This window comes from Leuciscus leuciscus (assembly GCF_965113295.1).
Source record: "Leuciscus leuciscus genome assembly, chromosome: 5".
Taxonomy (NCBI): domain Eukaryota; kingdom Metazoa; phylum Chordata; class Actinopteri; order Cypriniformes; family Leuciscidae; genus Leuciscus; species Leuciscus leuciscus.
In genome coordinates, this window is record NC_138729.1 from 22,794,267 (window position 1) to 22,810,984 (window position 16,718).

The 16,718-nt window shown below is 38.2% G+C and overlaps 1 protein-coding gene across 1 annotated transcript; it reads right to left on the bottom strand.

The window, feature by feature from the left end:
- Nucleotides 1-1,063: 1,063 nt before the first annotated feature.
- LOC309498987 (uncharacterized protein) lies at nt 1,064-15,079 on the bottom strand. Its single transcript, XM_082169983.1, has 8 exons — nt 8,702-15,079; nt 8,459-8,572; nt 7,684-7,797; nt 5,495-5,653; nt 5,259-5,341; nt 3,645-3,789; nt 3,246-3,428; nt 1,064-2,666 (listed from the first exon to the last, which is right to left on the bottom strand). The coding sequence occupies exons 1-8, from the start codon at nt 14,871-14,873 to the stop codon at nt 2,518-2,520; spliced, it is 7,119 nt and encodes a 2,372-aa protein (XP_082026109.1). The 5' UTR covers nt 14,874-15,079; the 3' UTR covers nt 1,064-2,517.
- Nucleotides 15,080-16,718: the final 1,639 nt, after the last annotated feature.

The following is a 16,718-nucleotide window of genomic DNA, read 5'->3' on the forward strand; positions in this document are numbered from 1 at the left end:
TCTCTATGAGAAGTCTGGGAAGCATTTGCAGGGAAAATTCCTGATTATACAATACTCTATGACTAATTCAGCCTTTTTACATGTAAATTAATACCAGTTGTTTAACATGAATAAATAAATAAATAAACAAATAAACAAATTCTGCAATGGAAAATGGTTGTCTTCCAAGACAAATGAGAAACCCACAAGTATTAATGAACAATGAAACAGCGGTATACCTGCAGGGAAATACACTCATGTCAACTGAAAATATAGCAATGGGACCTCAAACACCCAAGGCACATCAAAAGTCTGTTTTTCCTTCTACATGACATTACGACTTTAAATGCAACATATTTATAAAACTATAATCCACAAAGGTATGCAACTTGACAACAGATCCTAAGTGACTGTTATTACAATAGAAAACACAATATCAAACCAAATGGCATCAGCCAACAATATATGTAAGATGTTTTTTGTTTTGTTTTTGTCCTCAGAACTGACATTTAACTTTTAGAGAACTTTTTTCAAAAATTTTACTAAGGAACACTAATACTGAAACACTAGGAACACTATAATTTTTAACTAAGAATTAAGAAACCTTGAATTTTAATTTTTATTATACATTTATTTATTTGTATTTATTTTTTTGTGAAACATTTTTTGTAAAAAATTATTGACTATCATTAATGACTCAAAGAATCTGATATAACTATTCCGATGCTCAAGTGTCTTTGTGTTAGTGAACTGATACCATCTGGTGGTCAACATTAGGCACTGCCGATAAACCACATACATTAGTTACTCATTTTTATGAGTTATTTAGTTAGTTATTTTTATAGTTATACTAAAACACATGAAGTGCAATGTCTTTACTCCTGTCACAGTGCATTTCATTATATTGATATATAGATTAATATATTAGATGTATGTACATTTTAAAATAAATCGAATTGCGTCCCATATTAACATGCTAGTCGCCTCAGTTAATGTTTGAGAATTATATGTCTACCCTTAAGCCCTTCCCTATAGCCAAAACTCACTCTATATATCAGAATGAAAAAAAGACTAGGAACACAAGTATAATAATAAACTTTGTTTACATAGAAGGCATAAAAACGTTCCTTACAATTTTTCCATTTCACAAACATTCTAGACGATCACATTTGACAATAAACAAGTTATACTATAAATATAAAAAGATATGTGCACTTAAAAAAATAAAATAAAATAAAAATGACAACAAGTAAATCTTAAAGAAAAAATGCTTGGGAATAAACAAATGGATGACCAGTTCAATAACAAACTGTTACTATGAATCCTCTTCTTTTGGTCCATTGATACACCCCAAATGTCATAATGAAATCCATCTAAATTCTGTGAGTTGCAAATGTCGTCCATTACTCACACCAACGCCAGCTATTGACACACTGTCCTTTACTCTAATATACTGAATTCTGTCAATGTGCAGTTTGGCCAAGTTAAATCCTCAGTATGTTGTATTTTATTACAACAATGAGAAGACAATGAGCAGCTCAAGAAATAAATTATAGGCATCTTGTTAAAAAGACATTTGTTCAAGTCTTTTAAGCATCTCACAAAATACATTCTCTTTAAAGTAGTTTTAAAAAGTCCAAGAAAAAAAACATGAAAGTTGAAATTATGTGAAATACATACAGTAAGTTTCTTTGGTTTATAGATGTAAAAAAAAAAAAAAAATGGTGGAATTAAATGTATGAGAAACAAGATTTGCATTGTAAACACTTGAAAGAGACATCAAACAGAGGAATATAAATAATCTAAAATCTACATGGCTTTTCAATATTGAATACCTTAAAGTCAAAGTATTAAACATATTGTGTTGACTTTCAGATATCAAAACCATCCACTGCATTGTGCATACAGGTGTTTTCATGATATAATTGACCTTTTTCTACCACAACAAACACTAACTCAATGTGAGCCATTGCTCACTCTCTCTATATAAATATATTTGTTCACATTCATATGTATGATTTCTCATTTGTTCAGCAATATGTCTGCATACACCTGTGGTTCTTGTAAACTTGAAGAAAGACTGAACGGAATCATACGGCAATTTTTAGTGTGTTAAAAATGTACCATTATGTTTGCAGGCTAAAATGCCACGAACATTATAATATTATTCTGGTTGCACTATTATAGCTCACTATATCTGGATTGTGAGTTATAATGTATGAAGGCACTGCGTATTCCCAAGAAGAAGCAGAACAGATGGAGGGCAGGTCAGAGAATCTTTGTGTGTTTTCAGAGGCCAGCTGAATGTGTCCTTTATATAGTTTATAAAAAAACATCTCTCTTAAAAAATAAAAAACAGAAAAAAAGCACTGTTTCATTCCAGTGATATTCCACTCTATGTTGAACTTATTTCAGGTCCTTTTCATAATCTTTTCTTTAATTTTTTTTTTCCTTTCTTTCAGCCAGCAGGCAGGTCCGTCACATGTTATCAAAATACGTTAAAATGGCCCTTACATTATGGTTGTGTCACCATAGCAACTATTGTCGTGTAAGGTTGTGTTTTACACCATGGCGATGGTGTCGTCGTAGTACATCAACTGATTTTTCTGCAGATCTCTTCTGATAACTGCGAAGCACTCCTCTGTATGTCTGATGCCGTTTTGTATATAACCTTTGGAAGTTGGAGGCTGGAAAGTAAATACAAGTACATTGAATTAGTTTCCTTTCTCTTTTTTTATAAAGAAAAACTAATAAAGAAGAAAATAAAATGTATTCTTCAAGGCTGCTTTAAATTGATCAAAATATACAATAAAGACTTTTACACTGTTACAAAATATTTCTATTTAAAATAAATGCTGTTCTTTTGAAATTTTTATTTAATCAAATAATCCTAAAATTTCTTAAAATCCAACTATTTCTACAACAATATTAAGCAGCACAACTGTTTTTAACACTGATGATAATACATTTTTAAATGTATTTATTTATTTATTTATGGACCACCAGATCAGCATATTAGAATGAGTTCTGATGGATCATGTGACACTGAAGACTGGAGCAATGGCTGCTGAAAGTTCACCTTTGCATTACAGGAATAAATTACACTTTTAAATATACTCAAATAGAAAACTTTAATAATATTTCACAATACTAATGTTTTTACTGTATTTTTGATCAAATATGTAGCCTTGGTGAGCATAAGAGAAAACAATATTTATATTGGGATGGTTTCTTAAAAATTGACTGGATTTTCACAGAATACTTACGACTCGTGCAGGAAATCCTAGGCAAATCCCATGAGCCGTCACCTCTGCAGCGAACAGTGGGAACATGTCTCTGGATGAAGCCGTCCATGCACTGGTACCTGATCAGGGAGTTGATCTCATAGCGTGGGCGCAGCTGGCCAAATGTGCGGGCGTTATGGACAAGAGGAGGCTGACTGCAGGACACTATTGACAACAGAGTAACCATCAGTGGAGCACTGAATCAGAAATTTTCTTTTCAAATGTTAGCTGCTTTAAACCACTATAGATATGACTGTAAGATGAGAGCAGTTTTAGATTTTTCAACCACAACCACAGATAAACCTTGACTGAAAATAATCATATATCTTTACATGCCCTAGTATTCTATAAATGATCTTCATCCAGAAGCTGAAACCTCACCTGTGCCTTTCTTGCAGGTGAAGGTGAGGTGGTAGTTGCAGGGAACATCATTCCACTGGCCGTCCTCATGCCAGATCATTACCACACAATCTTCCCCTGAGGAGAAGAAACTGTCCGGCTGGTTCGGTCTCCAGTTTTCATATTGCTGTAGGGGAAGCATACAGCTAGTGATGAGAACGGCAAGGTGAGGGAGACAACAAACCTAAAGAAATGTGTTTTAGATCTTATAATAATGATATGATGTACACTTGTGACAGTGTTTAAAAAGTATTTGATTGTTACAGCCGCACCACTTCAAATTCAATCTGGCTCAAAAACAGCACTATACAGTACTGTTACATTAAAGTCACTGAACACAGTGTTAAAGCCTTCAAAGGCTTTCAAGCAGAGAATGTTCATACTGGAACACATAGGAGGTCATTAAAATGACAATGATACAGACACATCAGTAGGGGGCGCTGAGTACATCTACTAAACTGCAATATGGAGCTGCAGAGAGAAGTGTAATGCATTTGAAAGACATTTTAAAAAACAGCCAGCAGTCAAGGTAAGAGTATTTTACTATCATGGACAAACTTTATTCGCTATATTTCTCTGCATCCTCTTTTTTCTTGTCCAACTACTATATTTTCCCCCTGCACACACCACATGGTGCAGATGTGATGTCTGCAGTCATCTTTCTCAGCTGTGGACAAATGCACTGTGGACAATATAAATATGTATGTCAATGTATATTGGCATTCTTCTATATCTAGGGTATCTAATTTTTTGCTTAAATTAAAACTGCAAAGTTTGTACATATATTAAAAATAGCGTAGGCTAATTATATCTGATCGACGCAGGTCGGAGCTACAATCTTTCATCAAGCCTGTGAATATTACCTTCTTCAAACACAATTCACCTAACGTCCTGCTATTATCCTCTTACAAAAGGAATGTGCGCTCCCTGCTTGGAAATTGACGTAATGCAGTTTCTGACCGTCTGGATAACTCCAATGGCACATACTTAAATGCATGAAGAAACAAACTCTTAATAGAGTAACTCTTCTGTAAACAGAATAGAAAAAGAGTAGAGCAAACTCCAGCGGATTTGTTTATAGTACCTCACTGATACCAAATGGATTGAAATGTCACCCACTCACATTCTAGGTCTGTATTATCTTTAGTGCAGCCTGTTCCAGGTGTTGCTCATCCTTCACACCTGTAAGCTTCCTCTCAACTCATTTTATTTTTATCCTCCAGTCCGGAGAGGACTTCCACAGCTGAAAACTCTTATCTCATACCCCCCCCCCCCCCCCCCCCCCCCAGGGCTTTTTTGGCCCTTCCCCACAAAATGCTGCCATTATCTTTGAAGTGAGAGCCCAGTCAGGACTAAACGACTGTAATTGGCCACTTTCATGTTCAATGGAGGAACACCTCTAGAACCAGGGAGCTGTTTGCATAATATGTCTTCTGTTTTCCTTTTTTTCACATCTACATATTATTGCTTAAAGTTCCCATTGCTTTAGTAATAGCTTTTTAAAGAAAAAAAGTAAACTTTGTATGTTCGCATCAACACCATTCTTTCAAAACACATTTTAGAAACTAATAAGTACGTTTTGAAGAATTTTCTTACCACAACTCTACCATCTGTCCACCGGAAATCGTTCTCAAACATCTTATCATTTAGACCGATCCACTGGTAGTCATGGCCGAGGCCTACAAGAGGAGAGAGAAACAAAGGTAAATTCACTAGCAAAGTATCCTTCCTCATAAATAAGCATCATTATTTTTGCATGGAAATGTAACTGAAGATGTAAATTAGAGCTGATGATAGACAGAATGTCCATAACTTGTTTTATGCATACTCACGGTTGATGTACTGCTGCTCATCATGGGACAAAACACTAGCAAGGTGTGCCCCCTGGAGACGACATTCATGCTCTGCTGTGTCCCAGTTACGTCGATGAGGATAGTATTTGTAGCAGTGGCCCTGGAACTTGTGCCAGCCGTAGTTACATGTTTCGGTGTCTGTGGAAAAGCATGTATGCATTACTGTTGATTTACTACACATAAGATTGACATGTAGATCCTGAAACTGAGATAATCCTGTTGTTGCAAGTCAGAAAAAAAGGTGCTTCGTATAGTCTGCTGTCAATTTCTTTTTATTAGTCCTTACCTTTGGGCTTACACTGTAAGGCTGTTCTTATCAGTACAATAAATCAAACCTCTTTTGTTCAGTGGCACTCTTTTCAAGTGAGATGATTTCCCCCTCACACTGGACCAGAGGGAATATGATATAACTCCCTTTCATCCTCATTTTAAATTACATGCCAGTTCAGCAATATCACTTAGAGCAAAAGTTACTCCCATGTGTCTATCAAATCAGGAAGCCAATTCATTTTTGCATACGAATGTCTGCAGTGCTGTGGAGAAGATTGGATGCTTTGCTCTGAGGCATTGTTTAAGAAAGATATTATAACAAAGTAAATTCTGTCAAACAAATAGCCACTGTAACCGCTTGGGAAACTCAAAGAGTTTTAAAGTAAACATATTATCAACCCAGCAAGTTATTAGTCTTGTTTCTAGATTAGAATTTGGTTGCATTAAATTTGCAAATAAAGTGTGTCCTTTCAATAACAGAAAGTATGTTTATGTACGCCGGTACAATCAAGCTAGCTACAGCTGGTTTTTGAGCCACAGTCTCTACTGGTACAACTTCAGTCAGACTAAAGCGTTCACATGATATTTTGAAAAGACAAATTATTGTTTTAGCCCAACTGAAAACAAACTTTTAAAGTGCATGTAAACGCACTTACTGACTGTTTGTGGACCAGCCCTGCTCAACATCAGGCTGATAGCTTTGATTGCTTGTTTGAAATAAACAGTAAAATCATTAAAACTCTCATTAACAAATTATTAACCAATATATTATGCATCAGTAAAAATATATGTTAAAATACACAAACCATAATTGGCTTATGACTTGAATGACATAATTACTTTATTTTGCATAGATTGCATTCAGCAGTTTGCTGCATTTCTGCTTTCTCTGTAAACAGCTGTCTGCGCACTAACACTCTGAGGGGGCATTCACAGAGAACTCCTTTTTACAGTTTATAACAAGAGACACTGGTCAGAGGAATTAAAAACGCGTTTTATAAACACTGTGTCATGTGCCAGACATTGCAAAAGATGCCTGACGTGAGTGCAATGGTCAAACATGTCTTTCTAACGCATGTGCATAGAAAAGCAATGGACAAAAAGCACAGAGGAAATGCAAAAATTTGTTCTGTGTGAACGGCCCCTGAGACTGAACCCCTTACATTCTGGGTCACTGCTGAATCACTGAGTTGTAACAGGAGGCAGTTCCTCTACAAGAGACACTTCTTCATATCAGTAATGTTGATGCTATCTCAAGTTTAAGATAAAGAGATTGTTCAGCGTACTCAAGAGGGTAATGCATTCATGACGACAGTTTACAATTGTTTTAATTCTGACAAAAGTCAGATGTGAGAGATTTTGATATGATTAATATTTTAGTTTATGAAGCATTTTAATGTGTATAAACACTTGTAATGGTTTGACGGGGATAAAACTCTCAAGAAGGTAATCTCACTCATGTAAAGTGTAAATCAACGTCTACAGTGTAATGAGGGAAAGAGTGATGGCTGATGGTCTTAACAGCTGTGCTCAAATGATCTGTGAGAAATGGTATCCTCTTAAATAGTGGAAAGTACAGCATCACTTTGTCTGTCTGCTAGCATAAAACGGTTTTGGAACACACCCAGTTTCTTACATAAATCTATGTATGTATCTTCATAAAAAAATCTATCAACTTTCAGAATCTACCAAACTGCGAGTCACACGCATATGTCATCTAGCAATGACCTCATATGAAAGTTCAGAGGTTCACTTGTTACATCTCCACATCAACCTCAGTGGCTACAGTAGTGTCACGCAATATCAGCAAGTTGAAAGATCTAGTATTGTGACTACATTGATTGATTACCTCTCTTAGGTATATTGAACAAGTGATTATTTGATAAATATAATCTTACCTTGCTCACACAGTGCTCCTGCATAACTCGGAAGACATACACAGGTGAATGAGTTTAGGCCATCAATACATGTTCCTCCATTCCGACAAGGGTTTGTGTGACATTCATCAATGTCTAATAAATAAATAAAATTATATGATGATTAAATAATGTACTGAAGTGCAATAAGATAAATTCAAAAAGCCAGATGATGATAAGTTAAAGATGCATTACCAAATATTTTTGAGTAAAAATGAACTAAATCCAATTATTGACTAAGTACATAAAAAAAAAAATCAGTTTGAAACAGTTTAAAAGTTGTCTAATTTTGATTCACAACAGTGTCTATGTTTCCATCCACCTATTTTTATGCTATTATAATTTTAAAAATGCGCATAAAAAACGTATGCGCTCATTTGAGTTGGATACCTTTTTTATCCAATAAGAAAACGTATGCAACTTTGGATGGAAAAATAGCTGTTGGGATGTATTTGGTGGGAAATTAATGGTTTACATCATTTGCCTTGGCCTATTTATGCCATGTCCATAAACAGAGTAAAGAAGGTTCAGCATTATAGCGACAGATATACTACTTATTTACTCAAACTACCAGATTATTCAGCGGAGAACAGCATTGCTTCAAGTGCAAGTGCATTTTGTATCAGCATAACGGATACAAAAATAAACAAGGTTGCAAGTAACATGCACTTTCATGTTTCGGCCACAGATGGCAACAGAGAGCCCAAAGTTATGCAGTGCACTTTTAATAAATACATGGAATATCACTGCAGCGTACCGATTTCACAGAGTTCACCACTGTATCCAGGTAGACAGCTGCAGATCTGAGCACTGCCTATTTTTGCACAAGAACCGCCATTCAAGCAAACATCATCAGAACAGGAGTGAACACCTGCAGTAAGAGGGAAAGATATAGGCATGCCATTGTGCACATGAAAAACCAGTATATTGATATAGGTATAGAAAGTAGCATAATATAATTTATGTTAAATTTCTTTTTAAAACAGTGTTTACATCCTACCTGGAATATCTACTGTTTGCCCGATCATTGTGAATGCAAGGTCTGCTGCACTGCTTTCATTCTGTGACCTTGGGGATGAGCTTTCAACCAAAGTTGCCTCAGAAACATCTTCATGAGAAGCAAATGGTGTTGCAGTCTCACTCGGAGTTGTAGGCACTGATGATGACATCTGATCTTTTGTTTCTTGAAAAGGAATCTCAGTTGCAAGAGTTACAGCTTCCTCAATCTGACCAGCTGCCTCTTGTTTCCTTGAGGCAGTCTCCTTACTGACAATCTTTACATCAGTCTCAGGTGTCAGAGGTATAGGTGAGGTTGATGCAGTGGACATAATCACTGCCTGAACCTCATGAGATGATGGGATATCTGTGATAACTGAATCATCCTCTGAACTGCTTTTCAAGCCACTGGAAGTTACAGAACCATCATATTGAGGTTGTGTGGTGGTCCTGAATTCTGTGTAATTTTGTTCGGGTTGGGTTGTATGTTCCTCTTGTATGGCTCTTTCTTCTTCCAATGATTTTTCTTCACTTAAAGAAGCAGAACTTGGTTTATCTGTGACATCAAAAAGTCTTGTTGTTGTTGTGATGAGATGCTTATTGGATGAGACTGTGTTTAACTCCCCAGACATGCTTCTATCTGAACCACTTGTTCCACTGGTTGGTGAGCTGATGAGTGAAGCATCACTCTCAGTTCTTGAGACACTCTCAATATCGGGTTGCACGGTTATCTCGAAGCTTTTTTCAATGTCAAGATGAGAGATGGTCTCTGTATTCCAAACTTCTACTTGTGTGCTTCCATCAATATTTGTTGCACTATTCTCAGGTTTTGTAGAGATCTCAATGCCAATGTAAATTTTTGATTGTGAAACGGTCTCAAATCTAGTCTCAACTTCAGACTGTGAAGTGGACTCAAAACCAGTCTCAACATCAGGCTGGGAGGTGGTCTCAAAGCTTGTCTCAAAATTAGGCTGTGATGTGGTCTCAAAATCAGTCGCAACATCAAGCTGTGGGGTGGTGAAGCTCTTCACCCCTACAGGTTTGGTGATGTCATCAATGCTGGTCACATCTTCTGAGCTAATGTCTAAGGCAGTCTTATTCTCAATGTTTGTTTTGTTCATGAAATCTGGTATGGACTCAACTTTGTAAGGTTCAGTTTTTGTGTCATAATCTATTACATCGTCTTTCCCTTCCTCAGAGAAAAGCGGAGTTTCTGTTTTGTCACTCAGACCTGGTATGGATGTAGATGAAGGAGACCCCACTAATGTTACTATGTCCGTAGTCATGTTAATTATTGATGCAGATATACGAGGTGTGGGAATGGTTGTTGATGGCAACGGCATATCTTCATCCGTCATAGTGTCTGTGTCGGGCTTATGTGTCACTGTCATTTCAGACAAAGCTTGCTGATTTGGATCCCCATCAGTTACTGTAATTGCTTCAGGCAAGGCGGTCACAGCCTCCACAGATGTTGAAACTGAATCATCTGCAGCTGATAAAGGAGAGTCTGTTGAATCAGACAGTCCTATAAACATTTCAATAGTTTGATCACCTGAGCCATCATCTGTTAAAGAAAATAATGTGCCTGTGGTTTCCTCTGAAATACCAGATGTAATATCTGTGTTTGTTAATTCACTTCCCTGAATTACCTCATCAGAAGTGGGACTACTTGATACAATGTCATTTGTGAAATCAACATTTGTGATGTCTAATGTTTCCTCTGTGTCAGCTGTTAAATCATTAACATCTGTAACTGCTGTTTCAGTGTGTGTACTTGAAGTGGTCTTGGCAGGTTCAGCCATGCTAACACTTTCTAAATCCATAAGTACTGTTACTGAATCTGTGACAGACGTCTGATCTTGAGAGACTGACTGTTCAGAGTCTGTGATCTCATCTGAATGTTGAGTAGAAACATTCACACCAGAAATTGATGAGGCAGATGTTGCATCTTTTCCAGTAAAGTAAATTGATTCTTCAGGTGAAACAGAATCAACATATAGAGAACTACTTGTAACAGCAATGGATGAAGTGAAATGGTGACTGGACATAGTTGTTTGAACTGGTTCATATAGGTCTGTTAGTTCACTTGAAGCTTCCACCTCTAAAGATATTGTATGAAGGGGTAGAGGTGTTGTCTTTCTTTCTAGGGCTGTTGGTGACATTGTTTCCTTTCTGGTCTTGGGAGCCTGTGTTGATAGGGTCTGAATGTTTAAAACATCCTCAGATTGGTGCTCTTCAGCTGAAACTATGTCTATGACTCTGTCTGTGGACACTTGAGATGATTTGGGGGTTAACATGGATGTTTTCACATTGTAATCTTTAGTAGACACAGTGTCTCTCGAGAAGTCGTCAGTCAGTGTCTCCATTGTAAATTGTCTGGATTCTGTGGAGATCTGACGATCTATTGTGTGTTCATTTACATCAGCATCAGTAGCCTCAGGAGTTTCTGTTTGTGTTGCTTGTGTTTCCTCATCTACATATGTTGAACTGCTCTGCAGGATGTCTGGGGTTGATATTGTTTGTTGAACTATTAACTCATCTGTGGAGGTTTCAAATGGCACATGTAACTGAGGTAACTCGGTGCCATCCATTCCAGATCCTTCTGGTTCTTCTGTCATAATGCTTGAGGAATGTGGCATCATGACAATTGGGGTTGCTCCACCTGCTTCTTCTGTTACAATTGTAGGGGCAAAAGGTGAAGACTGCTCTAAAACAGACATAGTATCTGCATCAAGGATAATTTCATCCTTAGTGATAACATCTGGTTGGATGCTATGATCTCTCATACTCTCTGTTACAGCTGAAAACAGCATATCTTCATCTTCATCCTCCCCTGTGAATATTAAGACTGGGCTTGTTGGAGGGACTTGCTGATCAGCATTGTCCTTAGAGAAGACAGATGGAGTAGGGGTGGACACAGGACCTTGAGATGTCACTAAAGAAGGCAATACAGTGTGTCTGGTTACCACATCAGAATGTGTTTCAGGAGCAGTAAAGCTAGTGGCTGTTGACTCTGAGACAGAACCACCAGAAAGTTCCTTCTCTGTCTGTGCTGTCTCTGAGACCAGAGTGAAACCTTCAGCATTTGAGCTTGAGAACACACTCTGCATTTGAGGTGTTGTGGTTCTGTGTGAAACAACTTTGTATGTACTGTATTGTCCACCTCTGACTGAGCTAAAGGATGTAATGCTGATGGTTGTTTCTTTCGTTTTTGAGAGCAAAGGTGACGATGTCACAGGAGTTGTGTCATCACCTGATCCATAATCTTCTCCTCCATCCCCCTCAGTTGAGTCTTCCCCACTGCCATCCTCCGAAAGTGAAGTTGTAAATGTTACAGTTGACAGGGTGGAGCTCAGGGACGAGGGAAATTGGGATAAAGTTGACTGATGTATGAAGTCTGTACTGCCAGTGAAAGATGCAGCACTTGAGATTCCTGCTTTATCCTCAGTTTCATAAACTTCTGCCTCATCAGTTATTACAGTTAGGTCCTCATATGACTTAGTTGTTGCTGTTTTAGATATCTCATCAGTAGGATCTTCAGGTGAGGAAAATTCCTTGTCATATTCTGTGGTTAATAATGAAAACCCATTGAAGTTGATTTCTGGAGTACTTGGCTGTAAGGAACTCTTTTGTGTCTCTGAAACTGATGAAGCTTCAGATGTGCTTGACACTACTGCAACAGGTGAAGCTTCAGTTCTCTGTGTTTGTGTCTCAAGAGCTGCTGGGGATATTTCACCACCAGAGCCAGTATCTTCATCAACTTCACTTTCAGCTGTGATTTCAATACTTTCAGTAGATGAGGATTTCACTGCTGTTTGGACTGTGCTAGATTGTAATGTTGATTCAGTTGTAAAGGATGTGGAATGGGAGGAACCAGAAAAACTCACTGGCTCTGACGTGCGGTTAGCCTCACTGATTTCAACCTTACCTGTGGCCACAGTATAATTATCATAGATTTCAGCTGTTGGACTCACTCTGTCGTCCTCACCAGAACCCTCTTGGTGAGTGGTTTCCTGGTCATCTTCAACAATACCAGACCCCTCTCTGTCTTCAAAGGTAGATGTAATGGAGCTCGAACTTTGTGTTATAGTGATGTCCCTGTCAAGTACTGTAAAGCCAGTGTTGGTTATAAGAACTGTAGGGGAACCAGTCTGCATTTTGATGGCTTCTGATGAAACATGTATGACAGGGGACTCCCCTGATCCTTCATCATCTGTTGTGTCATCCTCTGAATCTACAGATGAGATTGTTGTGTGCTTGCTAAGGCTTTTGCTAGAAGATGGGGTAATCATTGTTCTTGTCTTGAGAGGAGCTGAAGTTGCTTCGTAACTTTCAGTGACTGTTGATGTTTGGCTCTGCTTAAAATAACCAGGTGTTGTTTGGATAGCTGGAGGTACAGTGTGGCCAGATTCAACTGTTGCCACTGAAGAGTGGCTAGGTTTACTTGATCCAATTGCAGAATGACTTGATTCTGGGGTGTGACTAGTCAACTGTGTCAATTCTGTAATAGTATGAGAAGGTCTGGAAGACAATGGGGCTGTCTGGGTGGCAATAACATACTCTGTGAATCTTATACTAACAGGCTGTGTTGTTGTGTAACTTGATTCATATTCAGTTGCTAAGGAGACAATCTCTTTTTGAGATGTCATGACCTCTTGACTTGTGACTGATCTAGCTTCTCCACTCACAGTTGTTTTAACATCTATACTTTCAGTTATATTGTCTGATGGCTGCACTCCAAAATCAGAAATGGACTCAAAACCAACAACAGTTGTCTTGTCCTCTGATGGTGTAACTTGGGGAGGAATAGATTCTACAACAGCAGAAGATATTTCACCAGAGCCACCATCTTCAACCACTTCATTTTCAGAAAGTTCTCCACTGCCTTGCTCAGAAGATGAGTCTGTAACCACTGTTTGGACTGTGCTAGAAAACAATTCTGTTGTGGATGATGTGGAACGTGAAGAACTTTCATACCTCACTGGTTCTGATGTTTGGTCAGTCTCATGAATTTCTGCCTCATCAGTGGCTACAATATAATGATCATATGATTTTGTTGTCGGTGTAATCCTGTCTTCATCACTTGAAACCTCTTGTTGAACTGTTTTCTCTGAGATGGTAGAGGGAAATGTGGAGAGGGATTCTGTTTGATGTCTCTCTGTTGGCTGAATTTTTGGGATCTCTGCATGAGTTAAAGTCCACACTGAGCTTGCATTTGTCATGTCAATAGAAGGTATTGTGGAAAGGGTTGGTGTGGCAACTTGCTCTGTTTGCATTTTTACAGAAGCTGTATTGCTGCTGATTTCATCATCTGATTTAATTGTAATATGAAGCGATGAGCTTGTTGTGAACTCTTTACCGAACCTATGAGAGGTGTCATCTCCTGAACCACCATACTCTGAAGATGGCAAAATGGAAGCTAAACTTGACAGGGACAGAAAATCTTTGGATGTTGTCCTCTTTGGTAGCATTGTACTTTGTACAAAATGTCCAGTCTGAACATCGGAGAACAGAGTCTCTGAAACATCAGTGACGGTGGATTCGGATGGTTTTGCTGACAGCTTTTTGTCCTCCAACACAGTCACTGTTGCCTTTTGTGATGTGATATCTTGACTTGTGACTGTTCGTCTGGTTGAGACCCCAGTGCTCAATGTAAATGTATGTTCTATGCTAGTTACAGTAGAGTCAGGAGAGGAAACAGGTTCTCTACTATGTACCTCAATTGTCTGATCTCTTGTAGCTTCAGCATCTGTTGAGCTGGAAACTGATATTTTTGCTTTATTAGATGGTGTTTTGGTAAGTTCTGGGTCTGATTTGGTTGCAGTATAAATGGAAGAACTTGTCGTTGTGATCTCTTTGATAAAAATATAAGAGGTCTCATTTCCGGAACCTTCAGACTCTGTTGATGGCAAGCTTATAGACAAACCATACGATGTAAGAGCATCTTTGACAGTTGTCTTCTCTGATGTCATTGTGACAGTACTTTCAGATAATGTCTTGTCTAAATGTTCAGTCTGATCAGAGGAGTAAAAAGTATCTGAAACATCAATGATGGTGGACTCAGATGGTTTTGCTGACAGTTCTTTGTCCTCCATAACAGTCACTGTGGTTGCTGCTGTATGTGAAGTAACATCTTGACTTTTGAATGTTTGTCCCATTGAGTGGTCAGTACTCATTGATGTTAATGTATGTACTGTGCTTGATGATGTAGAGTCAAGAGAGTAAACAGGTTCTCTACTATGTGTCTCAGTTTTCTGATCTTGTGTAACTAAAGTATCTGATGAGGTGGACACTGAGATTGTTTCTGTTCTGTCAGACGGTGTTTTAGTGAGATCTTCGTCTGATTTTGTTGTAGTATGAAGTGAGGAACTGGTTGACAAATCCTTGCTAAACATTTCAGAGGTGTCATCTCCTGATGCTTCAGACTCTGTTGATGGCAAGCTTGAAAAATAACTTGATGGTGACAGCAAACCTTTAGCAGTTGTCATCTCTGGAGTCATTCTGACTGTACTTTCAGATAATATCTTGTCTAAATCTTCAGTCTGAGCAGAGTAGAAAAGAGTCTCTGAGACATCAATGATGGTGGACTCAGATGGTTTTGCTGACAGCTCTTTGTCCTCCATAACAGTCACTGTGGTTGCTGCTGTATGTGAAGTAACATCTTGGCTTGTGAATTTTTGTCCCGTTGAGTGCTCAGTACTCAATGATGTTAATGTGTGGACTGTGCTTGATGATGTAGAGTCAAGTGAGGAAACAGGTTCTCTACTATGTGTCTCAGTTGTCTGATCTTGTGTAACTAAAGTATCTGATGAGGTGGACACTGAGATTGTTTCTGTTTCATCAGACGGCGTTTTAGTGAGATCTTCGTCTGATTTTGTTGTAGTATGAAGTGAGGAACTGGTTGACAAATCCTTGCTAAACATTTCAGAGGTGTCATCTCCTGATGCTTCAGACTCTGTTGATGGCAAGCTTGAAAAATAACTTGATGGTGACAGCAAACCTTTGGCAGTTGTCATCTCTGAGGTCATTGTGACTGTACTTTCAGATAATATCTTGTCTAAATGTTCAGTCTCAGCAGAGGAGAAAAGAGTCTGTGAGACATCAATGATGGTGGACTCAGATGGTTCTCTACTATGTGTCTCAGTTGTCTGATCTTGTGTAACTAAAGTATCTGATGAGGTGGACACTGAGATTGTTTCTGTTCTGTCAGACAGCGTTTTAAGGAGATCTTCATCTGATTTTATTGTAGTATGAAGTGAGGAACTGGTTGACAAATCCTTGCTAAACATTTCAGAGGTGTCATCTCCTGATGCTTCAGACACTGTTGATGGCAAGCTTGAAAAATAACTTGATGATGACAGCAAACCTTTGGCAGTAGTCATCTCTGGGGTCATTCTGACTGTACTTTCAGATAATATCTTGTCTAAATCTTCAGTCTGAGCAGAGGAGAAAAGAGTCTCTGAGACATCAATGATGGTGGACTCAGATGGTTTTGATGACAGCTCTTTGTCCTCCATAACAGTCACTGTGGTTGTTGCTGTATGTGAAGTAACATCTTGGCTTGTGAATGTTTGTCCCGGTGAGTGCTCAGTACTCAGTGATGTTAATGTGTGTACTGTGCTTGATGAAGTAACATCAAGAGAGGAAACAGGTTCTCTACTATGTGTCTCAGTTTTCTGATCTTGTGTAACTAAAGTATCTGATGATGTGGATACTGAGGTTGTTTCTGTTCTGTCAGACAGTGTTTTAGTGAGATCTTCGTCTGATTTTGTTGTAGTATGAAGTGAGGAACTGGTTGACAAATCCTTGCTAAACATTTCAGAGGTGTCATCTCCTGATGCTTCAGACTCTGTTGATAGCAAGCTTAAAAGAAAACTTGACTGTGACAGCAAACCTTTGGCAGTTGTCATCTCAGGGGTCATTGTGACTGTACTTTCAGATAATGTCTTGTCTAAACGTTCAGTCTGAGCAGAGGAGAAAAGAGTCTCTGAGACATCAATGATAGTGGACTCAGATGGTTT